This window comes from Tripterygium wilfordii, chromosome 18 (assembly GCF_013401445.1).
Source record: "Tripterygium wilfordii isolate XIE 37 chromosome 18, ASM1340144v1, whole genome shotgun sequence".
In the NCBI taxonomy this organism is placed as follows: Eukaryota; Viridiplantae; Streptophyta; class Magnoliopsida; order Celastrales; family Celastraceae; genus Tripterygium; species Tripterygium wilfordii.
The window spans coordinates 9,858,485-9,884,669 of record NC_052249.1 but is presented as its reverse complement, the minus strand read 5'-3'; the positions used below and the strand labels follow the sequence as shown (position 1 = coordinate 9,884,669).

The 26,185-nt window shown below is 38.9% G+C and overlaps 3 protein-coding genes, 1 non-coding gene and 2 pseudogenes across 5 annotated transcripts; 3 read left to right on the top strand and 3 right to left on the bottom strand.

Moving 5' to 3' along the window:
• Positions 1-200: 200 nt before the first annotated feature.
• Positions 201-3,558, bottom strand: LOC119983963 (pectinesterase-like). Of its 2 annotated transcripts, XM_038827705.1 has the most exons (4): positions 2,886-3,558; positions 2,763-2,812; positions 1,126-2,073; positions 201-1,042 (listed from the first exon to the last, which is right to left on the bottom strand). In XM_038827705.1, exons 3-4 carry the CDS (start codon positions 1,997-1,999, stop codon positions 345-347), a joined length of 1,572 nt encoding a protein of 523 aa, XP_038683633.1. In that variant the 5' UTR covers positions 2,000-2,073; positions 2,763-2,812; positions 2,886-3,558; the 3' UTR covers positions 201-344. The 2 variants fall into 2 exon arrangements, with proteins under 2 accessions (XP_038683633.1, XP_038683634.1); XM_038827706.1 differs by lacking the exon at positions 2,763-2,812.
• On the bottom strand, positions 2,080-5,663 carry LOC119983461 (annotated as a pseudogene).
• Positions 5,664-7,349: 1,686 nt separating this feature from the next.
• On the top strand, positions 7,350-9,726 carry LOC119983460 (pectinesterase-like). The gene is made up of 2 exons (XM_038827134.1): positions 7,350-8,358; positions 8,455-9,726. The coding sequence occupies exons 1-2, from the start codon at positions 7,350-7,352 to the stop codon at positions 9,150-9,152; spliced, it is 1,707 nt and encodes a 568-aa protein (XP_038683062.1). The 3' UTR covers positions 9,153-9,726.
• A 1,664-nt stretch (positions 9,727-11,390) lies between these two features.
• Positions 11,391-11,462, top strand: TRNAD-GUC. Its single transcript has one exon. It is a non-coding gene; the product is annotated as a tRNA-Asp (tRNA).
• A 543-nt stretch (positions 11,463-12,005) lies between these two features.
• LOC119984918 lies at positions 12,006-12,217 on the bottom strand (annotated as a pseudogene).
• Positions 12,218-17,266: 5,049 nt separating this feature from the next.
• Positions 17,267-25,559, top strand: LOC119984148 (DExH-box ATP-dependent RNA helicase DExH12-like). Its single transcript, XM_038827969.1, has 4 exons — positions 17,267-17,402; positions 17,536-20,521; positions 21,730-22,119; positions 22,232-25,559. Exons 2-4 carry the CDS (start codon positions 17,567-17,569, stop codon positions 25,421-25,423), a joined length of 6,537 nt encoding a protein of 2,178 aa, XP_038683897.1. The 5' UTR covers positions 17,267-17,402; positions 17,536-17,566; the 3' UTR covers positions 25,424-25,559.
• The last annotated feature ends 626 nt before the right edge of the window (positions 25,560-26,185 follow it).

Sequence of the window (26,185 nt, the reverse complement as noted above, 5' to 3'; positions counted from 1 at the left end):
GGTAACACTTATTCTCCATAATTATTATTACCCTTGTAACATTTACATGGGTAACAAATTATACCCCCAAATTCTTACCCTCTTACCAAACGCACCCTAAATAGTAAATTTAGTTGTCTATGCATTGTGTTCACTTTAATGTTAATAGTAATGATGGTGTCTTTATTAAGAGGTGTAAAGGCCAAGACGGTGAAACTATGTTTGAGCAAATCAAATGGACCTCATCACCAAATAAAAAGAATCAAGGCAGAGAGGATGAGTTGAGAGACCCCCCTGAAGCTACTACTACTCCAGGAAAAAAGAATTAATGCACCATTAATTAATTAATCAATCAATCCCTATCCTCAATGTTTCAACCCAGCCAACATAGGAACTCCAGTCCCTCTAATCCATTGATTTCCTTGAATAAAAGCATCAACGGTGAACTGAAGAGCTTCTCTCCTAGGAATGGCTCCACGGAATCCCTTCCATCTCACTCTCCTGTCCAACCTGGCACCGGGCCCACGGTTTGCATACTCAGCATAGTAAAGAGTATCAAGAGCAAAGTTTCCTGCCCATGGAAACCACCCCTCTGGCTTGATCGCATCACCTATAGTTGACTCCATGATAACGGTCCTGGAGTACTCCTTCCACGGCCTGCCCAAGTACGATGGGATCTTGAACCTGTCAGCGACGAGTTTCTGTTCTGGGACGATTCTGCAATTGTGGATCACAAGCCCGGTAGCCAAGTGTCTGTCGGCCCTACCGTCTGCAGTCACTGTGTTGAATTGGTTGTCCATTGGTCTTCTCAAGATGATCAAAGAGTTTTGGATCACAGCAGCGCCGTAATCGAAGATGAAATCGATGGTGCCAGAGATGACGCAATTGCGGTAGAATTGTCTGTGCGCATGGTAGTACAGTGTATCTTGGTGTCCATCGATTCTGCAGTTGAAGAACACCGACCTATCGGATTGGACGCGGAGAGCCACAGCTTGGTGCCCCTGTGGACCTGCAGTGTTCTGGAACCCCATGGACTTTGCCATAAATCCCTCTCCAACAGCAGCTGCATTAATTTATTATCATATTTGTTAGTCAAAGTCAAATAGAGACGGTCTTTAATAATGTATTAAAAACTCTAAAACTTACAGAAAGAGGCAGTCTGCATGGTACCGAAGCCTTTGCTATAAGACTTGGATCCAGTGACAATGGTCTTCCTAGGTCCATCACCATACATGAACACGTTCACTGTCTTCTTATCAATAGTAATGTACTCGTCATAAATTCCGGCCTTGACGTAGATCACATAACGACCCCTTAAGTTCTTGGGGTAGGCAGCAAGAGCTGCACTAATGGTCTTGAATTGGCCACTACCATCCTTAGCCACAACTGCATTAGGCCTGATACCTCCATTGTCAACCTTAGCCAATAACTTACGGTCAGCGCCAGAGAACCAGCTTGGGTAACCATCAGCCTCAAGAAGCCTACGGTTAGTTCTGGGGAGGTTGAGCTTGAGATTGAATTTCTCAAGAACCGAGCCTAAACTGTCAACAATGGCCAAGACATTGCTTGTCAATTGGCTTGCATCAATCATGCCATTACTCAATTGATCCTTAACTGGGTGAGACTGGTTAGGCTCTGTCTTGGTAGGGTCATCAAACCCATCCAAGCAAGATTGTTGGTAAGAAATGACAGCACTAAACCAATTCTTGAGATCGGCTACGCGGTCCTGCATTGTGTGCATTTGGCTATCACCAACAGAACTAAATGATGCTTGAAGCTCCTGAACCGCAAAATCCATCAAGTCCTTGCAATCATCCACGGCCATCTTGATTCTTGGCTCCTTTGTGGCATCAACCACAATTGAGTCAGAAATGTTGAGTGATTTCTTGACTGCCTCAGTCGTGGCCATGATTGCGGCCTTGAAGAGCTCTTTAGGGTCGGTATTGTTTGCGGATCTCAAGCTCTTCATACACGCTTCCTTGTAATCAGTTGGTGAACACATTTGCGTTACGGCCTTCATATGTGGTGACAAGTCCTGCTCCCTGTTGACTCCATGATATCTATTGACATAGACGATGGTGCCAAGAACGACACCTACAACGAGAATAATAGAGGTCACTGATACAAGTACCTTGCCAGCAACCATTTTTATTGATCTATATATAATAACTCTCTAGTGTATTTTCTTTTTTGTTATGATTCCCTCCTGTATTGCCAACGAGAAGGGAAAAGAAAATGTTGATAGAGAAGAGGGATTTTCTTCCCTCCTCGTTGTGCTTAGGGGATGAATGAATGTTAGAGTTTTCATTGCTGAGTTTATAGGCCTTGAAGGTGCTAAAGATAGTGTGTCTTTCTTTGGTCTCTGCATGGAAATGACAAAGGAGATTGAAAGAGAATTCCCCTCAATATTATTGTGGCTTAGTACTAGCGTATGACTCGGGCAAGACCAGTCATTCACTAAAAATAGAAACACAAGTTAGTTTTCTTTGTGTCCCTATCTTAAATTTTACCTAGTCTTATTTATCCTTTTTTAGATTAATGTAATTCAGCATGACATCAATCCTCACCAGTTAATTTTGATACCTTCCTAAGAAACCGTGACATTGGTAAGTTCCATCTCTGTTGCTGCTTCATTAATTGCGTCAATAACATCTATCTTCCCCTGAGTCACAGCCTCATCCATTGGGGTCATGTCATGACTAAATGTCGTTCACCCGGTGTCAGATCTAAGTGAACTTACCATCGCGGTTTATATGACTAAAGAAGTGAAATAAAATATATACCTGTTTAAAGCGCTTACATTTGCTCCTGCTAGTATCAATTTCTTAACTACCTGATAAGTATGAGAATTAATCAAGGAATGAACCCTAAAGAAGAAAAAAGTAACATCGATGAGTGATCATTACCTCAATCTGACCGTTGAGGCAGGCCCAGTGAAGTGGTGTATTCTTTTCCACATTACAAGCATTGAGGTCCTGTCCACATACAAGTTCCACAAACTTAAAACGATGATCTTATGTAAACAGCACGGATAGTATTATACCATGGATGCAACACCAATGACCAAACAAAGATGAGTATGATTTAATTCTCAGCACAGTCAGAAAATTGAAAATAAACAATTTGGTCTTTCGGATTAATTCAGAAAAATATTGTGTATATAAGTCAGTGCTAAAGGCCTAAAGCAGATCTACAAGGCTAAGTACAGGTAGGGGGAAGCAATCAGCAAACAATTCATTAAGAAACTAAGATGCATACAAAGAGAAGACAACTTACATTATAGCACAGAGACAATTCTTCAGATCATTGAAATTTCTTAGTCTAATATAAACAAATATAAGGGAAGTATGAAAACCTTGTTTTAGAAGCCAAATATGATTGAATAAGGAATAAGGTATGTCATCATGAATTTCACAGCATCATGACATGAATCCCGGTTGGCATAAAAGGAATGTGCCAGAGCAGAAGATGTATTTCTCATTACATTGCATTGAATCATTGATCTATGATGATAACATGAAAATACTTGGAAGCAGGCTGCTCACCACTCTTTTACTGATAAGATACTCACCGACATTGAGGTGAGGTGACCATTAGCAGCAGCCATATGTAGTGCTGCAGTTACGTTAATGAATTATCTTTTAAAGGAAAAATGAAAATAAAAGACACAACATATAAAGTTCATTAAGCACAAGACATAAAATGGCACATAGAAAAGACTTTACTGAAACTACCATCAAAAAATCAATAGATGTGAAAAATTGTTCATAAGGCATAACATACAATTGCGACATAGACATACCAGAGAGGTACACACGATATCAACTTATACCTAATGAACAATGAAAAAAGAACAAGAAGAGCACTCGAGTCTAGTTCACATAGGATAAGCTTAAAGGGGCAATTTGGGAAAATTTCATCAGACATGCTTGGTTGCAATTTCAAGTTTAACTTCTCAATCTTCATATGCTTGCTTATTTCTGAATTACAAGCAAACATTTTTTTCAAAGTAAATATTGTATAGACTCTCATCCAAGCTTAAACCATCATTCTCATGTCATACAAGTTACCCGGAGAACACGAAATGAAAAATGCTTTATATTGGAAAAAAGTGGTAGACGAACTGAAAGACTGTAATTTCTGTAGGAAGACCTCGGGAAACAAACATTTTGATTTCAACACTCTCTCTTGCCATCTTTTGGACCACCTGGAGAGAGGAATTTGAGGTTTGAAGGCATTAAGAACCCAAATCACACCTTAAAGATAGATGGTTACTGTCCTTAGACTGGTTAGAGATAGATGGTCTTCGTCCTTAGATTGTTGGTTGCCTGGTTCTCTAGTGATTGTAAAAATGGATGTAAATATCATGATTGAAATTTTAGAACTCATATATTATACTTAACTAGATGTGCACCTCCTTCATCTTAGAGGGAGGGAGAGATCTGAACCCCAAACCTAGTGGTCAGAAGGGTTGGGTCGTGGACATCTCACCAGGGCCAGAACATGCCCCCTCAATACCTTTAAAATATTTTTTTATTTGTGATAAATAAAGTAAGTGGTAGATGCAGTAGACCATCCATTTCATCCTTCCACACTCACTGACTAAGGGACTCCATGTACGAAGTGCTACGAATTAGACGCCACCAATTGGTTGATGAGAAAGCAGGATCCATGAATCAAATCAATAACAGATAAGCAAGAAATAGACATCTGTATGGTAATTTATTGCGGTTCGCTAGAGAACAAATATCTTAATAACGTTCATATCAGATCATATAATTAAGGCAAAAATACTAATACTAACCTCTTCGACCCATTGAATACTCAGAATCAAGTGAAACACCACAGACACTAAGCTGATGACATCTTCAATGTCGCCATATCTGGCAGCCTATGAAATTTACAATACAGACTAAAAGTCAACTAACATGCATTAGAGTTTTGAGATGTTGTATGGCACGAACCAGTTACTGTAGTGCTATACTAGACAGTTGTAGCTTCCTGTAGCGGAAAGATAATCATTCAGAGACCTTGTAAATAGAATAAAAGACACCATAAGTAGTTTCTGCAACTAATCTGTCAATTGAACAGCTCGAGCAGTGCTCGACAAAAACTAGATAATGCTGAGCAGCGCTGAACCAAATCAAGCTTAAAGAGCATAGGCCACTGAAGTATAACCACTACTAACAGTCTAACAGAGTATTCCACTTCTCATTCCATGAAAGAATCAGAAAGGAAATCAGAACTCCATAAGCAAGGAAAACAATTAAAATTGAAGAAATTCAGCTACAACAACCAAACATAAATGTGAAATCAGCCACATATGAAGAACACAACAGAATTTAATGACTGAATATGCAAATTATTGATTGGAAAATAGCATCATATCCCGTCTCAGAGAATGGATTCAAAACCTCGCTCCACCTTAAATCACATACAACTGAGTAACTGACGTTAATGGTCACTTGGACTGAAACAAGTTGTCATTGAAACACAACTGACATAAAAATCTACCAGTGGCGTTTAATAGATCCCAACAGTTTTCAAGGCAGAAAATGCAATAATAAAATGATGAAACTACAAGCGTAGGAAATGAGAACAATCTGTACCTCAAGGAGGGCTTCAACATGTTCATAAGTTGCTCCGTTGGTATTCTGCTCAATAGAATTATTCTCGACACCCATTTTTCGCCGACGATGACCACTGTATTGCTACGCCTGATGTGCAGAGTAGGTTTGTTGATTAAGTGATTTCGGTTGGAACGTACCAGAACAGGGCTTAAAAAAATACAGGGAAAATAAGACCCTAAAAAGTGATTAGGAGGAGACATTTTATTCCAGACATGCCGATGCCCTACAATTTTTTCCCTAGCGAGGCAATTGGGATCTACTTCAGTCCCACCATTCCGCTAGCCGTTTGATTTAGATATTCAAACACAATCGACGGTTACCGCGGAGGCGCCGAAACGACTAGGGGTATCATGATCCGTTTTTGTCCTTTTTTACATTAATTTATTCGATTATTCGGTTAGTTATTGATAATTTGATTATTTTTTTAATTTTTCAATGGACGTTCACTAATATACATTTGAAATTGATTTGACAATCAATTCGATTTGACATATTTTTTTAACGGTCCTAGAAATTATAGTCCACGAAAGTAATTTCAATCTTAAAATTAGTAATTATATTATTAGTCGAGAATCAGTGCTTTTTAGTGAACTAGTTGAGAATTAGTAATTAGTGTTTTTTTTAGGGAATTAGTTGAGTAAATTAGTATTTTTTTTTTTTGAGTGAATCAGCAATTTTGTCTTGGCTCACCGTCAGGCCCACAACCCATCAATCATTAATACGTGTATTACCTTCTAACGGGCCAACGACCCATCGGTATGTACGATAACTCAGTTCAAACTTTGTTCATGCTGCATCATATCACGCATGTCAAGCTCTCCCAATAAAAACAAGCAAACAACATGAAATAGACAAGACAAGACCCAATTAAATTTCACTTATATGACTTACCATGTGTGTTGCAAGAATGTTATGAAATGGGGCAATAGGCCCAAAGGTCATAAAGTGGTCCTTGGACTGAGATTTTTTCGGTCACAAAAAAATGAAATGAGGCACTAGATTTATAGGATTTGGTAATATGAAATTTATACTATAAATTTAATTGATTACTATGTTTAGCATAAATTTTATTTAATATTAACAAGCTAAAACTCACCATTGCTTACTTATTATGCATCCATTTTTACTTAGTATAACACAAAATTCTCTCCATTGGTTGGTTACTTATTATCCAAATCCATAGGACTAACACAATAATAACTCATTAACTTATTCCTCAAATGGTCTTTTAAATTTTCTCTTCAACTCCCTCTCAAAAAATTTGTTTGCCCTTCAACTCTTCAGAACATCAACTGAGATTGGAAGAAACCAATTTCTAGTTGGTGGTCAAGGAATACTACTATTTTAATCCCATAAAAATAACTAATATTTAGTGAACCATATAAACTCATCCAAAAATAGAAAAGCAAAAGGAGACAATCTTAAAATTATCCATCCCTAGTCATCAGCTGTTCCTAAGCCAACAGTTTGTAAATTCAACAATCTATCAACCACTGAATTTCATTGCCATGTAAACCAAAGAAAACTAAGACAAATTCCTACTTTTAGCAACTCCAAGCACTATAAAAACTCACCATGCATGCAAACTCAACAAACATTCATTGCCAAATACACAAAATAATCGGAGAGGGGAAAAGGAGATCGATCCCTCTTCTACAACTCAAAAATAAATAATAAAAAAAAAACTCGGAAATCAAAAGAGATTCATAGATACCTATCTACAGAGATAGAGTAATAAAAATGGTGGCTGGCAAAGTAATTGCATCTGTAACCTCCCTCATTTTGGTCGTTGGGGTCGTCATTGGTGCGGTCGTCGTTGTCCAGAAAAATGGCAGCTCCAAAAGTGATGAAAACATGACACCGCACATGAAGGCTGTGACACAAATGTGTGCACCAACTGATTACAAAGAATCATGTGTGAAAAGCTTGAGCTCTGTAAACAATACCGACCCGAAAGAGCTCTTCAAGGCTGCAATCATGGCAACAGCAGAGGCAGTCAAGAAATCACTCAACATTTCTGACTCAATTGTGGTTGATGCCACAAAGGAGCCAAGAGTCAAGATGGCTGTGGATGATTGTAAGGATTTGATGGACTTTGCGGTCCAAGAGCTTCAAGCATCTTTTAGTTCTGTTGGCGATAGCGAAATGCACACAATGCACGATCGTGTAGCCGATCTCAAGAACTGGTTTAGTGCCATCATTTCTTACCAACAATCTTGCTTGGATGGATTTGATGACCCCACAAAGACAGAACCTAACCAGTCTCACCCAGTTAAGGATCAATTGAGTAATGGTATGCTTGATGCTAGCCAATTAACCAGCAATGTTTTGGCTATTGTTGATGGCTTAGCAAATATTCTTGAGAAATTCAATCTCAAGTTCGACATCCCCGGCACCAATTCTGGCCGTAGGCTTCTCGAAGAAGAAGAAGAATACCCAAGCTGGGTCTCTGGTGCAGACCGTAAGTTGTTGGCTAAGGTTGACAATGGTGCTATCAAGCCTAATGCAGTTGTGGCCAAGGATGGTAGTGGCCAATTCAAAACCATTGGTGCAGCTCTTGCTGCATACCCTAAGAACTTCAAGGGTCGATATGTTATCTACGTTAAGGCTGGAATCTATGACGAGTACATTACCTTGGACAAGAAGACAGTGAATGTGTTCTTGTATGGTGATGGACCCAGGAAGACCATTGTTACTGGAGCCAAGTCTTATGCTAAAGGCTTTGGCACCATGCAAACTGCCACTTTCTGTAAGTACGTCACCTTAAATTACCATTTCATCTCTCAATAGGACAACTTCTTATCCTTTTCATTTCATGGTAACAATGAATCAACGGTACATGCAGCTGCTGTTGGAGAGGGATTTATGGCTAAGTCCATGGGGTTCCAGAACACTGCAGGTGCTCAGGGACACCAAGCTGTGGCTCTTCGCGTCCAATCTGATAGGTCTGTATTCTTCAATTGCAGAATCGATGGTTACCAAGATACCTTGTACTACCACGCCCACCGACAATTCTATCGCAATTGTGTCATCTCTGGCACCATTGATTTCATCTTTGGTTACGGTGCTGCGGTAATCCAGAACTCATTGATCATTCTCAGAAGGCCAATGGATAACCAATTCAACACAGTGACTGCAGACGGTAGGGCTGAGAGGCACTTGGCCACAGGACTTGTGATCCACAACTGCAGGATTGTCCCAGAGCAGAAACTTGTAGCTGACAGGTTCAAGATCCCATCGTACTTGGGCAGGCCATGGAAGCAATACTCCAGGACTATTATCATGGAGTCCACCATTGGAGATGTGATCAAGCCAGAAGGGTGGTTCCCATGGTCAGGAAACTTTGCTCTTGACACTCTCTACTATGCTGAGTATGCCAACCGTGGACCCGGTGCAAAGCTCGACAGGAGAGTCAGGTGGAAGGGCTTCCGTGGAGCCATCTCCAAGAATGAAGCTCTTCAGTACACCATTGATGCTTTCATTCAGGGTAGCCAATGGATTAAAGGATCAGGAGTTCCTATGTTAGCTGGGCTGAAAGCCTAAAACACTTACAGAATTTAAAGGACAACACAAAGAAAAATGAAGAGTAGTAGTTCGTAGAATGTTTCGCGTGATGAAGCATGCATTCATACTTTTTGTGCTTGGAAAAAAATTGTGTAGGGTGTATTCTTCTTCCACCCATTTTTCATATGAATCCATTTCAATTTAAAGCAAAGCAAAACAAAACTTCATACGCGTCAAGCATGAACTATCAAATACTTATTTTCAATGCACAAGCAAAGCAACCGAGATACCGAACTGTTTGATGTTCAGGCAGGTCACTCAAATGAAGACATGGAACATGCTTAATTTGTTAACCAGCGACGGTGACGACCTAGCATTGATAACAGTACCCCCGATGTTCACATGCAACTCATTAATCATTGCCAGAAGGCCTAGAACAAAATCTAGATGGATAAATATTGTTCATGGTGTTTTGTTCTTGACCAAGATGAAATTGATGACCACTACACAGTTCCATACATTTAACAACCCCATTTCATCGAGCTGCCTGTTCCAATTGCTCTGGTTTCATATCTTGCTGTGCAGTGTTCTGCTGCTGAGCTTCTGCAAGTCGAATCTGTAAATTCAAAGCCACAATAAAAAATACCGCACGATAGCATATACAAGCGAAGCACACAAGCTAGAATCATATCAAGACTTTCCGCAATGCCTTCAAGATTCGCTACTAAGAAAGAAAATTATCGAGCATCCTTTTTTGTCATCGATAACCTCTTTGAATAACCTTCCATCAAATCGCTAGCATTTTGTAAAGCGACTGAGTAGTAGCATTTGCAGCCAAAGAAACTTAACCTTCAGGAGCTAGCAGTGCTTGAACCTAAGTTCAGCATACCGAAGGAAAAGAGACAGCGATGATGAAATGTGATTCTTATTTAAAAATGACAATAAAGGCATGTCTTAACTTCTAACTTCATAAAACTGAAGCAGCCGTAAATCATACATAGACAATAGCAGACGGCATCCCCCTAGTATCCTGTCCAAAGATGCCTATATAAAATATCAATCTTAAACGTGTTCGATAACTTCAATTACAGAAAGGATTCTGCTGAAGAACAGCAATAATGACACTGTATATGAAGTAAGAATTTCGTGTTGTTTTGAAGAGTGAAATCAATATTTTAATATATATCAACCTTAAGTAATAGATCAGACCACTATGAATAGACATTGTACATTTAAGACATATCATTGAGGATCTAACTAATATATTGCAGTAGAATAGCTCCTAGAGAGGGTTTCTTTCAACTCTATTATCAGAGTCTCTCAAAAAAAAAAAACTTTGTCAAGCAATGGAGAAGAACAAAGGCGTGGACTGCAAGCAACAGAGAACCTATTAGCGCTGGGGCAAAGGTCCCTCTACAAGCATGGAGGAGCAGTGGAAGCAAAAAAGCTAAAGAAATTATCTTGAGCTTAAAGTTGTGAATGTTCTCAGGCAAGCACAGAAGTGCGAATATACAAATAATGGTAACCTGAAAAAAAAGGTCTGTTAATTACAGCCAAACTGTCGGAAGTTGGCAGGGATGGCAAAAAAAACCAATCCGAGCACTATCCGTAGGGTATCCGATCCATTTAAAACCCGAAAACCGATCCTATAGGTTTTGGAAACGGTTTTGGTTTCAAGTCCGTCATGGTTTAGGGTCGGGTTTGGTTTTTGATGCAGGGTTTAGGGTACCCGAACTGTTTAATAAAAATATTCATTATAGTAATAATATTATAAATCATGTATAAAGGTATACTATTAGGATACTAAATTATAACATGATAAAGCATATTAAAATGTATATATTTATAGAAGCATATTAATAAAACTATAAATTAGACTAATTTGAATTATAAAATCATAATTAATAACAATCATACTCAATATTAATTTATATTAATATAATCATTAAAGAAAAAAATAAAAATATTAAAAGTTAAATGATAAATGGGTACCCGATGGTAAACGGTTATGGAACGGTTTTGGGTTTGGAAATTTAAATGGTTTTGGAACGGCTTTGGTATAGAGTATCTTAAATGGAAATGGTTTTGGTATTTCCTAATTGGAAGGGTACCCGACTCGTTGCCATCCCTAGAAGTTGGACCTTAACTGCTGCTAATTTGCGAGCAATCTATACTAGAAAATGACATAAATAAATAAAAGCGACTAAAGCAAAAAAATGTAGACGACCCTCTTGGAACACAGAATAAAAAAATTAACATAACACCGCCAATCAACAAGTCGTTGTAGTATAGTGGTGAGTATTCCCGCCTGTCACGCGGGTGACCCGGGTTCGATCCCCGGCAACGGCGAATTAATTTTTTTTTCTTATTTTCGATCTTTATACATTTTTTAACCCTAACCAGAGAGAATAGAGAACCAATTACCTGATCGACGTTCTGCTGGTCCTTGGGGGCGCCACGATCGAGAGGGAGAAGAGCATGAGGAAGCTCCTCCTTGAGAATCTTGGCTTTTTTTGCTAAAAATGGCAGGAAAGAAAGAAACATTTGCCCTCCATTTCTCAAGCTCTGAATTGCATGTGACGGTGTTAAGATTTCACCAATCGTTGTTGTTGGTTGTGATTATTATCGTAAGGTTCGGCCGGAAAACTGTGAGATGCGAGAGGAGGAGAACAAGAATGGAAGAGGAGCTTTGGAAGTGATGAGTGGTGTGTGGAGAGTGAAATAGATGCTGGGTTTAGGTCAGAACGAACATGGGATTTTTGTTTGTTTTCTTCAGCTATGACTGGCTGCCTATCCAGGCTCCTGGCTTCGGCACACCGCACACGTAGGCCATCTAACAAGCCCATCAATCTATACGTGTTTTTCAATATGGGCTTTTAGTTTTAGTAAATGGAGGGGTGTGCCGGGCCCGTGTAGTGGTGCCACCGTGCAACACATGAGCAGGCCTCCAGTAGCAAGCTACCATGTTGAGCCCTCCCCTTAAAAAATTAATTTAATATTATGTGGATCAATAGCCCACGTATCAAGATATTAAACTAATAAGAACAAATACTACATTTGATTTAGGAGCATCAATTCCGGCTCCAACTCACAACAAAAATTATGTTAAATCATGAATTATTTTTTTTGAATGATATATTAGAGTTTAAAAGTTAGAAGTTGGTGTTTAGAGTTTAAGGCTTAATTTTTAATGTTTAGAATTTCTTTCCCAAAGTCTACTATATTCTAAAATTATGAATACAAAAATATTTAATCACACATTTTAATTCAATATTTATCATAATTTTCAGGAAGAATTAAAACCGAAATTGGAGCCACAATCCCATCTTGATCTTAACCAAAGGGGCGAGACGGGAACGAGTTGTTAAATGTTTTCTCTTCCTTTTTAACAATATGCTTCTCTTGTGCTTTTTCGTTATTAATCGATATGGGAGTTTTGTAGAAGTAAAGCTCAACCTGAACCTCTTGCTTTTGTTAGAGAGTGTAAAGCACGATAACCAGGATTTTATTTTCAAAAAATTTGTCATCTTTAGTTTATAATTTATTTATTAATGACAAGATGTTTGAAGCTTTCCCTCTCTAGATCGCCTGTGATGGTATTCTCCTTTGGGGTGATTAAGATTTCTATTTCATAATATATATAGTGTAAATGTCTGTCTGATCAAGGATGAACTCTTGTTTTCATCTGGAACATTCATCAAGGTGCACTGTTTCAAAATGATATTCAAGATGCACTGTTTCAAATGGAAAACACCATCACATGGGTTTATGTAAATACATTTTCTTATTTCATTTATTTTTAATGACTTAATGGTCATGTCAACTATTAATTACTTTGAATTACAAATAATGTACAAAAGCAATTATTGTTGCTCATTTTCACATCCATCATATAAATCCATCACCAATTAACCCTTAAACTATTAATGTATTTGACAATTAATTAAAACATATACATCAAATGGATGATTCACACTCAATTTGGCTAGAGCTAGAGGGTCATATGCAATCATCTAACCTTTATTATAGATTAATTTTCATTGATGGGATGTACAGGGCTGGCTCTAGCCATCTTGGTGCCCAAAATAGCATGGTATAGTGGTTGTAATTTTTTTTTACAAATTGAGATAGACGTACACAACGACACACATCAAGTAAATTCTCTATCATCTAAGCTGCCCTATAATGAATGTTGTTCTTCACACTTTAATCAATTTTCATTAACAGATAATCAAATGATGTATTATTTGTGATAGGGGACAAATAAACAATTCTACGTAATAGTGTGAATTGTGACTGTAATTTTGTTTGCATGTTTTGAAAGTTTATATTTAAAAGAATTGTCATTTGTACAATATTTGAAAAGGTTGAAGATTGGGTAATGCTTTAGGAAAACAACCACTCACCCGCTCCATACCCGTATAATATTAAACTATTTTAATGAAAGCTTTTTTGACATTCTTAACTATTGTTTAACATTATCAATGCTTATACTAACTTTTTACAACATGATGCATAATCGTAGAACGCAGCTACATCACTAGGTTAGTAGCCCAACATCTTACGAGTACTTTAATAAGATCAAACCAAATAACATTGAGAAAATTCAGTCAATTATTACACTTAATCAAAACAGGTAAATCTTTTAAAACTGAAGTAAATCATTTAGATTTGGTTTTAACAACTAACGATTGTTATCCTCTAGATTGGAAGACTGGACACGGTGTGACGCTTGGAGACGCACGACTTGGCATTAGATGTTCAATGCATGAAGTGCAACCAAACAATGAGACGAGTTCTAATCATGATGTGCGTGTTTTAATGTAAATTAAATTATTTTAACAACTAATATTTTTTTGATTAATAAAATCTAATTTGATATAGTGGGTGATTGAGATGGATAAGATAAACAATAAATTTGATATTGAACAACATTGTTCATCTTGTCAGCGATTACTGAGACATAAGGTAAATAAATTTGTGTCAATGTTTTATATAGTAATCATTTTATGAGACATAATAATATGAATTTATTTATATGTAGGTGATGCTTGATGATGAATCAAGTCTTTCCGAGAGATGTGAAAAAACCTAAAAAATGGTGGCAATTTGTGATATGCTTTTCGTTTTGGGCATACACTGAATTTTCTAAATCACTAAACAAAAAGAAAAAAGTGGTGGTTGTTATTCGTTGGACATTCTCTATAATAAAAAAGCTAAAGAGCGAATATAGATGCTTGAAAATTACTCCTATTTTTTTTTGTAAAGATGAAGAAACAAATTCTATTTTCTCTCCTATTTACTACGGCGACGAAGAATCAAATTATCGCTATATTTATTCCTTTTTCTACTTCTTCTTCCAAGTGCAGGATAACCCCAGGGGGTTACGGGTTTTTTTCTACCAATTGGGGCCCTCCCTTCACCACCCCCATGGGGATGGTTTATAGGGTTTAGTAAGATTGATACACTAATGAAAAATGTAAAATTTTGTTTGGATATTTAACATTTTAGGATCTGAATTGTTTGATTTTAAATTAATATTAGGTTTTGTTTGTAATAGGGGGCAAGTCGTGTTAGTGTGAACTATGACTCTGTAATTCTATATGCATATGTTGATTTTTATATTTAAAAGAATTGTCATGTATGTTTTATATAAGATTTGAAATATAGCATTTTAGAAAACCAACCGAACACCCGCTCCATACCCGTATGTTATATAAAAGATCATGCATATGTTGATTTTTATATTTAAAAGAATTGTCATGCATGTTTTATCTAAGATTTGAAATACAGCGTTTTGGAAAACCAACTGTACACTCGCTCCATACCCGTATGTTATATACAAGATTTTTTTGCATGATCGTAGAATGCTGCTACATCATTGGATTAGTAGCACAATATCTTACGAAACCTTTACTAAGATCAAGTCAAATAACATCCACTTTTACCAGTAAAATTATAAAAAAAAGAGAAGATCTAGTCTATTATTACACTTAATTAATCTGGACAAATAAATCATTTAGACTTGGTCATGACAATTATTGATTGTTATATTCTATATTGGAAGACTGGGCAGGGTGCAAAACTTTGGAGTTGCATGGCTTGACATTAAATATTTATTGCATGAAGTGCAACCAAACCATGAGATGGGATGATGTTTAAAACATAATTGGAATTTCTAATGTTGAGGTGCATGTTTTACTGTAATAAAGTTATATTATCCCGAGTTTTATAAAAACCATCCAAATATCTAATAGCATTATGACCCCTATTAATGTGGAGTATTGGATGTTAAGTGGGTCTTACATATGTGTTTTTAAACAATTACTATTTTAATGTCACATAGTTCGGGGTTTTTTAAGGTTCACATTTTGAGATATGCAGGATTGCCCCATTATTAAATATAAGTTTATACTATACGAAACTTATTCTTTCCTCCAAATGAATCTTTAAGGTTCCGTTTGGTGCTCTGTATAGGATATTATAATTTTGTTATTCCATGTATAAGTTACTCATTGGATAAGTTGATGTATAATTTAATCCTATTTAGAGTTTGGAAAAATATGATATTGGGCTTGTATAATATAATTCTTATACAATATATTGTTTATAAGATATATGGTAATATATTTGAATTTTTATTCTTATAAGTTTTTTTATAGAAATTTAAAAATAAAAAATTGTATTAGATTTTGTGGCTAGAGTTTTTTTGCGGTACATTCAACATATAAAATGACAAGTGTCTAGGGTTTGTTTTTTAAAAGAGTGTGTTTTTTGTCATTTGACGTGTTATCTCTTATCCTAAATACTCTTTATAAAATTACAACGTGTTGAAAATGTTTTAATATTACGAAAATGACATGTAACCCATATGTTTGGTAGCACATGGGAGTCCAACAAGTTTATTCCGTTGATTTAATCAATGGAATAGTTTTATTACCACTCTTTTATCTCAGATTCAATGTCCAAAATTTATTGTTTTAATATATATTTTATTATTTTTTAAAACACAATTTAGAATTCATTTTTTTAGTTTTGAATTCATTTTTTTTGAAATTTAATTGAAAAAAACAATGGAATTAAGAAATTACATTGAAAATACAATGGAATTAAGATTTATCAAATAAAACTTATCGATGATGGATATTGTTAAAAATAGTTTTATGTGCTGATTCTGAACAAGTAATTTTTTACAAATTTAATATGTATTTTGAGAGTTAAAACGTTTTAAATTTCTTTTAAGAGACTTGAGCTCTCATGGGCTACCACTATATGAGCTAGTTAACACTACTGTTAATATTATACAGTATGCACTGTATAAGAACCTCATTTTGCATAAAGTTATATTATCCTGAATTTTTTAAGAACAAACAAACACTTGATAATTTCATTAAAGTATAATTTTGTACTATACGAGTCTCATCCTCTACTCCAAACGAACCTTAAGAGTGTGTTTGGATTGAGGGATTTGGAGGGAAGGGAAAGGAAGGGAAAGGAAGGGAAATAGAGTTTCCTTCCAATTCCCTTGTTTGGATAGTTTATTAAAATTAAGGGGAGGGATTTGAGGGGATTTGGAAGGAAGATTTCATTAAATTTTTGTTAAAATTCTTTCTCTCCAAAATGGAGTCATTTGGAGGGAAGGGATTACTAATTAAGTCATTTGTAAGTTAAATATCTATTTTACCCTTGTACATAATATTTTAACATAAAAATAAGGATAAATTAGTAAATTAAACAAATTTTCCTTCCTTCTTTTTTTTATCTATCCAAACATGGGAGAGGGAAAAATAATCCCCCTTCCCCTCCCTTCCCTTCTCTCCCCCTCCCCTCCCTTCTCTTCCCTTCCCCCCAAATCCCTCAATCCAAACACACTCTAAATTTCAACGGAAGGAAATATTCAAAGTTTCCAGCATAGATCTTTGCTTTACCAGAATCGTTACCCTCATAATTCATTTCTTAGGCCCAAAATGGTTTGTACGGCCCACTTAATCAAGACGCTGATGTGTGATCTCTTTTCTCTATCTAACCCCTAATTATTGACTTGGCCCAAATATATGGTTTAGTTAAATGGGCTTTATTGTAGTTCGGATGGCCCACTTACTCAAAACCCTTATATCCTTTTCATGTATAAAGCCCTAATTATTGAAACGACCTCAAACTGCATAAGGCGGTGGCACAGTACATTGTTTGAATCCCTTGATAATTCCCGATCCTCAGCTCTTATCCTCCGGAACATGATCCGTTGAGACTTGCGAGGAAGTCTTACTGATACAAAATCAACGTTTAGAGGTATCTTCTATTGCTATTGCTATCGTTTCTGTTTTTATTTGTTGATATAAAGAGCAGAGCTCCGTTAGGGCTTAAACCTCACACTCTGTGTCGTTTGTTTCTTAATATTCTTTCGTTTTCTCTGCGATTCTAGGGTTTGTTGAGATTCAATTTGAAATACCATAATGGCGCATCTGGGTGGTGGTGCGGAGGCACACGCCCGATTCAAGCAGTACGAGTATCGAGCCAACTCGAGTCTGGTCCTAACTACCGACTCTCGACCGCGAGACACCCATGAGCCTACTGGGGAGCCGGAATCTCTATGGGGAAAGATTGACCCGAAATCGTTTGGTGACCGAGCTTACAGGGGCAGGCCTCCTGAGTTGGACGAGAAGCTAAGGAAATCCAGGAAGAAGAAGGAGCGGGATCCCCTTTCTGAGCATGTTCCTAGCCGGCAGGGCAAGAGGCGGCGTCTGAGAGAGGAAAGTGTTCTTACTGCAACAGAGGAGGGGGTCTACCAGCCAAAGACCAAGGAGACCAGGGCTGCCTACGAGGCCTTGCTCAGTGTCATTCAGCAGCAGTTGGGTGGGCAGCCTCTCAGTATAGTTAGAGGTGCAGCTGATGAGATTTTGGCAGTTTTGAAGAATGAGACCGTTAGGAACCCTGACAAGAAGAGGGAGATTGAGAAGTTACTGAATCCAATCTCAAATCCTGTGTTTGATAACCTTGTTTCGCTTGGGAAGCTTATTACTGATTTCCAAGACGGAGGAGATGCAGCAGGGCCAACTGCAGCGAATGTTGATGAGGCCCTCGATGATGACGTTGGTGTAGCTGTTGAGTTTGATGAAGAGAATGAAGATGAGGAAGAGGACAGCGATCTTGATATGGTGCCTGAGGACGAAGAGGATGATGATGATGTGCTGGAACCAAATCGGTCTTCAGCTATGCAAATGGGTGGTGGCATTGATGATGATGACACACAGGAAGCAAGTGAGGGCATGGGTCTTAATGTTCAGGATATTGATGCTTATTGGCTTCAGAGGAAGATCTCTCAAGCTTATGATCAGCAGATTGATCCCCAACAATGTCAAAAGCTTGCAGAGGAGGTGCTTAAGATATTGGCGGAGGGAGATGACAGGGAAGTTGAAACTAATCTGTTGGTTCATCTCCAGTTTGATAAATTTAACCTCATCAAATTTCTGTTGCGGAATAGGTTGAAGATTGTGTGGTGCACCCGGTTGGCAAGAGCAGAGGACCAGGAAGAGAGGAAGAAAATCGAAGAGGAAATGGTGGGTTTGGGTCCTGATTTGGCTGCAATTTTGGAGCAGCTGCATGCCACTAGGGCCACTGCCAAGGAGCGGCAGAAAAACTTGGAGAAGAGTATTAGAGAAGAGGCTCGGCGCTTGAAGGATGAGAGTAGAGGAGATGTGGACATGGATAGGAGAGGACTTGTTGATAGAGATGCAGAAGGTGGTTGGTTGAAAGGCCAGCGCCAGCTGCTTGATCTTGAAAACCTGGCTTTTGAACAAGGTGGTCTTTTAATGGCGAATAAGAAGTGTGATCTTCCAGCAGGATCTTATAGACATCATAGCAAGGGATATGAAGAAGTTCACGTGCCAGCATTGAAGCCAAGAGTGGTTGAAGGCGAGAAGTTCATAAGGATCTCTGAAATGCCAGACTGGGCACAACCTGCTTTCAGAGGAATGACCCAGTTGAACAGGGTGCAGAGTAAAGTATACGAAACTGCCCTTTTTAAAGCTGATAATGTTCTCCTTTGTGCCCCCACTGGGGCAGGGAAAACTAATGTTGCAGTGCTTACTATACTTCAGCAGATTGCCTTGCATAGAAATCCGGATGGTTCATTTAACCATGGTGATTATAAGATTGTCTATGTGGCGCCTATGAAAGCTCTTGTTGCTGAAATTGTTGGTAATTTGTCAAATCGATTGCAAGATTACGGGGTAACTGTGAGGGAGCTAAGTGGAGATCAGTCATTGACGCGGCAGCAAATTGAAGAAACTCAGATCATTGTTACAACCCCTGAAAAGTGGGATATAATTACTAGGAAGTCGGGGGATCGCACGTACACTCAGCTTGTGAAACTTCTTATTATTGATGAGATTCATCTTTTGCATGATAATAGAGGTCCTGTGCTTGAAAGTATAGTTGCCAGAACTGTTAGGCAAATTGAAACCACAAAAGAGCATATTAGGTTGGTTGGATTGTCAGCAACCCTTCCCAACTATGAGGATGTGGCATTGTTTTTGCGGGTTGATCTGGAGAAAGGCTTATTTCATTTTGACAATAGCTATAGGCCCGTCCCTCTTTCTCAGCAGTATATTGGAATCACAATAAAGAAGGCACTGCAGAGGTTCCAGTTAATGAATGATGTCTGTTATGAGAAGGTAATGGCAGTGGCAGGAAAGCATCAGGTTCTTATATTTGTTCACTCAAGGAAGGAAACAGCCAAAACAGCTTGTGCAATTCGAGATACTGCTCTTGCTAATGATACTCTTGGTCGCTTCTTGAAGGAGGACAGTGCAAGTCGTGAGATTCTCCAAAGTCATACAGATATGGTCAAGAGCAATGATCTTAAAAATCTCTTGCCCTATGGGTTTGCAATTCATCATGCTGGTTTGACAAGAGGTGATCGGCAGCTTGTTGAGGATCTCTTTGCTGATAAACATGTACAAGTGTTGGTTTCCACGGCAACTCTTGCGTGGGGTGTAAACTTGCCGGCTCACACTGTGATTATCAAAGGTACACAGATTTACAATCCAGAAAAGGGGGCATGGACCGAGCTAAGTCCTCTGGATGTTATGCAGATGCTGGGCCGTGCTGGAAGGCCTCAGTACGATTCATATGGCGAGGGGATAATCATAACTGGCCACAGTGAACTCCAGTACTATCTTTCGTTGATGAATCAACAACTTCCCATCGAAAGTCAGTTCGTTTCCAAGCTGGCTGATCAATTGAATGCAGAAATTGTTCTTGGAACTGTACAAAATGCCAAAGAAGCCTGCAATTGGATTGGGTATACATATTTATACATTCGCATGCTTCGAAATCCCACACTTTATGGTTTAGCACCCGATGTTCTCACGAGAGATATAACTTTGGAGGAGAGGAGGGCTGATCTGGTAAGTTCGGAACCTTGAGGTGGTCTTTTCATTGGTATATGGAAATCATTGTCATAATGTCATTTGCATGGTCATTTGGACATTGCCTCTGCGTTTTTCATTTTCTTTCCCTTCTTTGTTCTGGATATCTAATCATGCATGTTTGTAGATGCTAACATCTGTTTCTTTACTTGTACATTTGTTTACGTTGTCCATTGTATTTGGGCTTTGTTTTATTATCAATCAACTTGTTAGTCTTTTTCATTATACAATTCAGTCCGTTTCTTTTCCTCTCTCTTGTTCAGTTTCTGAATGACCTATTAATGTGGTGTCAACGGTTGGAGGAGAAACTGAAAAATGTTTTACTTTTAAGGCTGTTTAGAAATTGAGTAATTTTTTTTAAATGATTATGAAATTAGTCATTCCTATTTACTTCTTGGTTGCCTTTTTTATGTTGTTGTTCCTCAGTATTTTTGTTCCTTCATCTAATGTGGAAATTACTCACTTCAATTATATGTTTGGCTTTGGATGTATGTTTTTGTGTGACATTTTTTTAGGTAAGGCCTTGAAGGCAAGGGGAGGGAGATTTGAACTTGGAATAATTAATAAATACAAAAGGGTGGGGGGATGTTTGTGTAACATCCAACAATGAGTTTGAGGTTGAACTTACTAATGAGTGCATCTTCAGCTATTGTGAAGCCAGAAACACTGGCTAAGTGATCCGATGTTGTATTAGATTTTGCCTTGGATGTATGTTTCTGTGTGTCATCCAACAATGAATGTGAGGTTGAAATTACTAATCGGTGTATGTTTACTATGTGAGGCCAGCCAAAGGGCGTTAGCCTGGTTGGTTATACCATTGGTCTTTGTGCACATGAGTGCATGAGGTCGGATGTTCGAGCTACACTAAGCGCAACAATTCTGGAGGTTTACCCACACGGGCTTTAGCCTGGGTTTAAGCGTCTGTCGTCGTGGTGCGGACTGTGGCAGTCAGACCCGGGTTTAGAACCGGCCCAGGGCTGTGGCGGTCGTGGTGCGGCCGTTGAGTCAAGGGTTTCCCGGCATTAAAAAAAAAAACACTATGTGAGGCCAAAAATACTTGCTATGTGATCCAATGCGTGATGAATCTGTGTGTATTATTTTCAATCACTGCATAGTTTCTTTTGCGGTACTTTGTGGTCATGGTCGTCTATCATTACTGATTAATGTTCTTTTAATGTTTCCTGCAGATTCATTCTGCTGCGACCATCTTGGACCGAAACAATTTGGTTAAATATGACAGAAAAAGTGGATATTTCCAGGTCACAGACTTGGGTCGAATTGCTAGTTATTACTACATAAGTCATGGGACTATATCCACTTATAATGAGCATCTGAAACCAACAATGGGGGACATAGAGCTGTGTCGGTTGTTCTCGCTCAGTGAAGAATTCAAATATGTGACCGTGAGAGAGGATGAAAAGGTGGAACTGGTAAAACTTTTGGACCGTGTTCCCATTCCTATCAAGGAAAGCGTGGAAGAGCCTAGTGCTAAGATTAATGTTCTGCTCCAGGCATATATTTCCCAGTTAAAGCTTGAAGGACTTTCATTGACATCAGACATGGTGTTCATTACTCAGGTTTGTTTTCGTTTTCTTTGTCTTTTTAGCTTGGTGTTTCCTACTTTTGTTTATTGAGTTAGCATTTCTCTTGTAGTGTGCAAGCTCATTGGTTCTTTCTTTTCTTGGTTAGAGTGCGGGCCGGCTAATGCGAGCGCTTTTCGAGATTGTCTTGAAACAAGGATGGGCACAATTAGCGGAGAAGGCCTTGAACTTGTGCAAAATGGTCAGCAAAAGGATGTGGAGCGTCCAAACACCTCTTCGCCAATTCAGTGGGATTCCAAATGAAATTCTTATGAAGATAGAGAAGAAAGATCTGGCTTGGGAAAGATATTATGATCTTTCATCACAGGAGATTGGTGAGTTGATTCGTTACCCCAAGATGGGGAGAACACTCCACAGGTTCATCCATCAGTTCCCGAAATTAAATCTTGCGGCGCATGTTCAGCCAATTACTCGTAGTGTTTTGAGGGTTGAGCTTATAATTACCCCAGATTTTCAGTGGGAGGACAAAGTTCATGGTTATGTGGAGCCTTTTTGGGTCATTGTGGAGGATAACGATGGGGAAAATATTCTTCATAATGAGTATTTCATGCTGAAGAAGCAGTATATTGATGAGGACCACACATTGAATTTCACAGTGCCTATTTCTGAACCCTTGCCCCCTCAGTATTTCATTCATGTTGTGTCAGATAAATGGATTGGTTCGCAAACTGTTTTGCCTGTTTCGTTCAGGCACCTTATTTTACCTGAAAAGTATCCTCCCCCAACAGAGCTATTGGACTTGCAGCCTTTGCCTGTGACAGCATTAAGATATCCAGCGTATGAAGCTCTTTACCAAGACTTCAAGCACTTTAATCCTGTCCAGACTCAGGTATTCACTGTGTTGTATAATACAGATGACAATGTATTGGTTGCTGCCCCAACAGGGAGTGGGAAAACCATATGTGCGGAGTTCGCCCTACTGCGGAATCATCAGAAGGGACCTGACAGTGTTATGCGTGCTGTGTATATTGCTCCTCTTGAAGCTATTGCCAAGGAACGCTATCGTGATTGGGAGAGAAAGTTTGGCAAGGGTCTGGGATTACGTGTGGTTGAATTAACTGGGGAAACTACCTTGGACATGAAACTACTTGAGAGGGGTCAAATTATCATTAGTACTCCGGAGAAATGGGATGCTCTGTCCCGCCGTTGGAAGCAAAGGAAGTATGTTCAGCAGGTTACCCTTTTCATAATTGATGAACTCCACTTGATCGGAGGTCAAGGTGGACCTGTGTTGGAGGTGATTGTTTCTAGGATGAGATACATTGCAAGTCAGGTAGAGAATAAGATCAGAATTGTAGCTTTGTCAACTTCTCTTGCAAATGCGAAGGATCTTGGTGAATGGATTGGGGCGACCTCACAAGGACTTTTCAATTTCCCGCCAGGTGTTCGGCCGGTTCCCCTGGAAATACACATTCAGGGAGTCGATATTGCCAATTTTGAAGCAAGGATGCAAGCAATGACAAAACCTACATACACTGCAGTAGTACAACATGCCAAGAATAGAAAGCCGGCCATTGTGTTTGTTCCTACGAGAAAGCATGTTCGACTCACTGCTGTGGACCTGATGACGTATTCAAATGTGGATAGCATGGATACACCAGCTTTTCTTTTGCGGTCTTCTGAAGAACTGGAGCCTTTTATCAGCAGAATTCATGAGGAAATGTTGAGAGAGACTTTACGTCATGGAGTGGGTTACTTGCATGAGGGTTTGAGCAGTTTGGATCAAGAGGTTGTGTCACAGCTATTTGAAGCGGGGTGGATTCAGGTTTGTGTTATGAGCAGTTCAATGTGTTGGGGAGTGCCATTGGCAGCACATTTGGTGGTGGTGATGGGGACTCAATATTATGATGGGCGCGAAAATTCTCACACAGATTACCCAGTTACAGACTTACTACAGATGATGGGCCATGCCAGTCGACCTCTGCTAGATGATTCTGGGAAATGTGTCATTCTCTGCCATGCTCCTCGGAAGGACTACTACAAAAAGTTCTTGTATGAAGCATTCCCAGTGGAAAGCCATTTGCATCATTTTCTCCATGATAATTTTAATGCAGAAGTCGTGGCTGGAGTTATCGAGAACAAACAGGATGCTGTTGATTACCTTACCTGGACTTTTATGTATAGGAGGCTCACACAGAATCCAAACTACTACAACCTACAGGGAGTGAGTCACAGGCATCTTTCTGATCATCTTTCCGAGCTTGTTGAGAACACATTGAGTGATTTGGAAGCAAGTAAGTGTCTTGCTGTTGAGGATGACATGGACCTTTCTCCTCTGAATCTCGGGATGATAGCATCTTACTATTATATCAGTTATACCACTATTGAGCGTTTCAGTTCTTCTTTAACTTCCAAAACGAAAATGAAGGGTCTTTTGGAGATTTTGGCTTCAGCTTCTGAGTATGCTCAACTCCCCGTTCGACCTGGGGAAGAAGAAGTTGTTCGAAGGCTAATCAACCACCAGAGATTTTCCTTTGAAAATCCTCGAGTCACAGATCCACATGTGAAGGCAAATGCCCTGCTTCAAGCCCACTTCTCAAGGCAGCATGTTGGGGGGAACTTGGCACTGGACCAAAGAGAAGTTCTCCTCTCTGCCAGTAGATTGCTTCAAGCACTGGTTGATGTTATTTCGAGCAATGGCTGGCTGAGTCTTGCCCTTCTGGCAATGGAATTGAGCCAAATGGTAACACAAGGCATGTGGGAGCGGGATTCCATGCTTTTGCAACTTCCACACTTCACAAAGGAGTTGGCCAAGAGGTGCCAAGAGAACCCTGGAAAGAATATAGAGACTGTGTTTGATTTGGTGGAGATGGAGGATGATGAGAGGCATGAACTCTTGCTGATGACTGATTCACAGCTACTGGACATTGCAAAGTTCTGCAACCGTTTTCCAAACATTGATATGTCATATGAGGTGCTTGATGGTCAGAATGTGAGGGCTGGAGACGATATAACATTGCAGGTCACTCTTGAACGGGATATGGAGGGAAGGGCAGAGGTTGGGCCAGTGGATGCTCCCAGATATCCGAAAGCCAAAGAAGAAGGATGGTGGCTTGTTGTTGGTGATACCAAGAGCAATCAGTTGCTAGCGATCAAGAGGGTGTCCCTTCAGAGGAAGTCAAAGGTGAAGCTTGAGTTTGCTGCTCCTGCTGACGCCGGAAGGAAGTCTTACACGCTCTATTTCATGTGTGATTCATATCTGGGTTGTGATCAGGAATATAACATCACAGTTGATGTCAAAGAAGCAGGTGGTCCTGATGAATACGGTGATGGAGAGTAGACACTTTATGGTGGATTTTCGACCTTTTGGCTGAAAATTGTGTCGGGGCGTTCTCCTTTTATTTGCTTTTGTTTTTGCCATTGTACTTGACGTATGTTGCTGGTAAAATGACACTTTTGCTTCCTTCGCTGTGCCTCATAGGTCTTATTTGGTTTGCTCACTGCTCACTGCTCACTGCTCACTGCTCTTACATCTTAATAGGTAAGCTATCTGTTGTGTTTAACATACACTATCACCCATATTGTCATGATATCTCTCTGTTCTGCTCTTTTTCCTTCCTTCAATTATGGGCTAAGGGGGCTGATATATCATGTGTTTCACTTGATATGAACTTCGGGTGACCATATTAAGTAATTTGTTCATTTTTTGTTGAGCCTTGTAGATGTCCATATGGAAACTGCTGACCATAGCATGAGTTTGTGTTGAAATAATCTACATGATTATCCATTCCTTGAGGGGTTGGGGTCTGGGTACTATAACTAATGAACCAAGTAATCCAGAATTTGCTCTGTTCCTTTACCACAGTCCACAGATTATAGAGAAGTCTAAAGAGTGTATTCTTCTGTTCTTTATACTTTCAAATCTTTGAAAGATTAAGTGCAATAAGAGTGAATTCTTCTGTTCTTTATGCAGCTTCATGAGTTGAGAGTCTTGAGACTTTGATTCAGACTTATTATTAGCCACGAAAAATGTGTAAAAGGATACACAATTAAAGCAGTTATGTACATGGCGACTTGCAGCCCTGATTATAATAACTCATCA

Coding starts and splice junctions, on each gene's coding strand:
- LOC119984148 (XM_038827969.1), top strand. CDS start 17,567: ATGGCGCATCTGGGTGGTGGTGCGGAGGCACACGCCCGATTCAAGCAG. Junction 20,522..21,729: donor AGGAGAGGAGGGCTGATCTG/GTAAGTTCGGAA, acceptor TGTTTCCTGCAG/ATTCATTCTGCTGCGACCAT. Junction 22,120..22,231: donor ACATGGTGTTCATTACTCAG/GTTTGTTTTCGT, acceptor TTTCTTGGTTAG/AGTGCGGGCCGGCTAATGCG.
- LOC119983963 (XM_038827705.1), bottom strand. CDS start 1,999: ATGAAGGCCGTAACGCAAATGTGTTCACCAACTGATTACAAGGAAGCG. Junction 1,043..1,125: donor CATGCAGACTGCCTCTTTCT/GTAAGTTTTAGA, acceptor AAATTAATGCAG/CTGCTGTTGGAGAGGGATTT.
- LOC119983460 (XM_038827134.1), top strand. CDS start 7,350: ATGGTGGCTGGCAAAGTAATTGCATCTGTAACCTCCCTCATTTTGGTC. Junction 8,359..8,454: donor CATGCAAACTGCCACTTTCT/GTAAGTACGTCA, acceptor CGGTACATGCAG/CTGCTGTTGGAGAGGGATTT.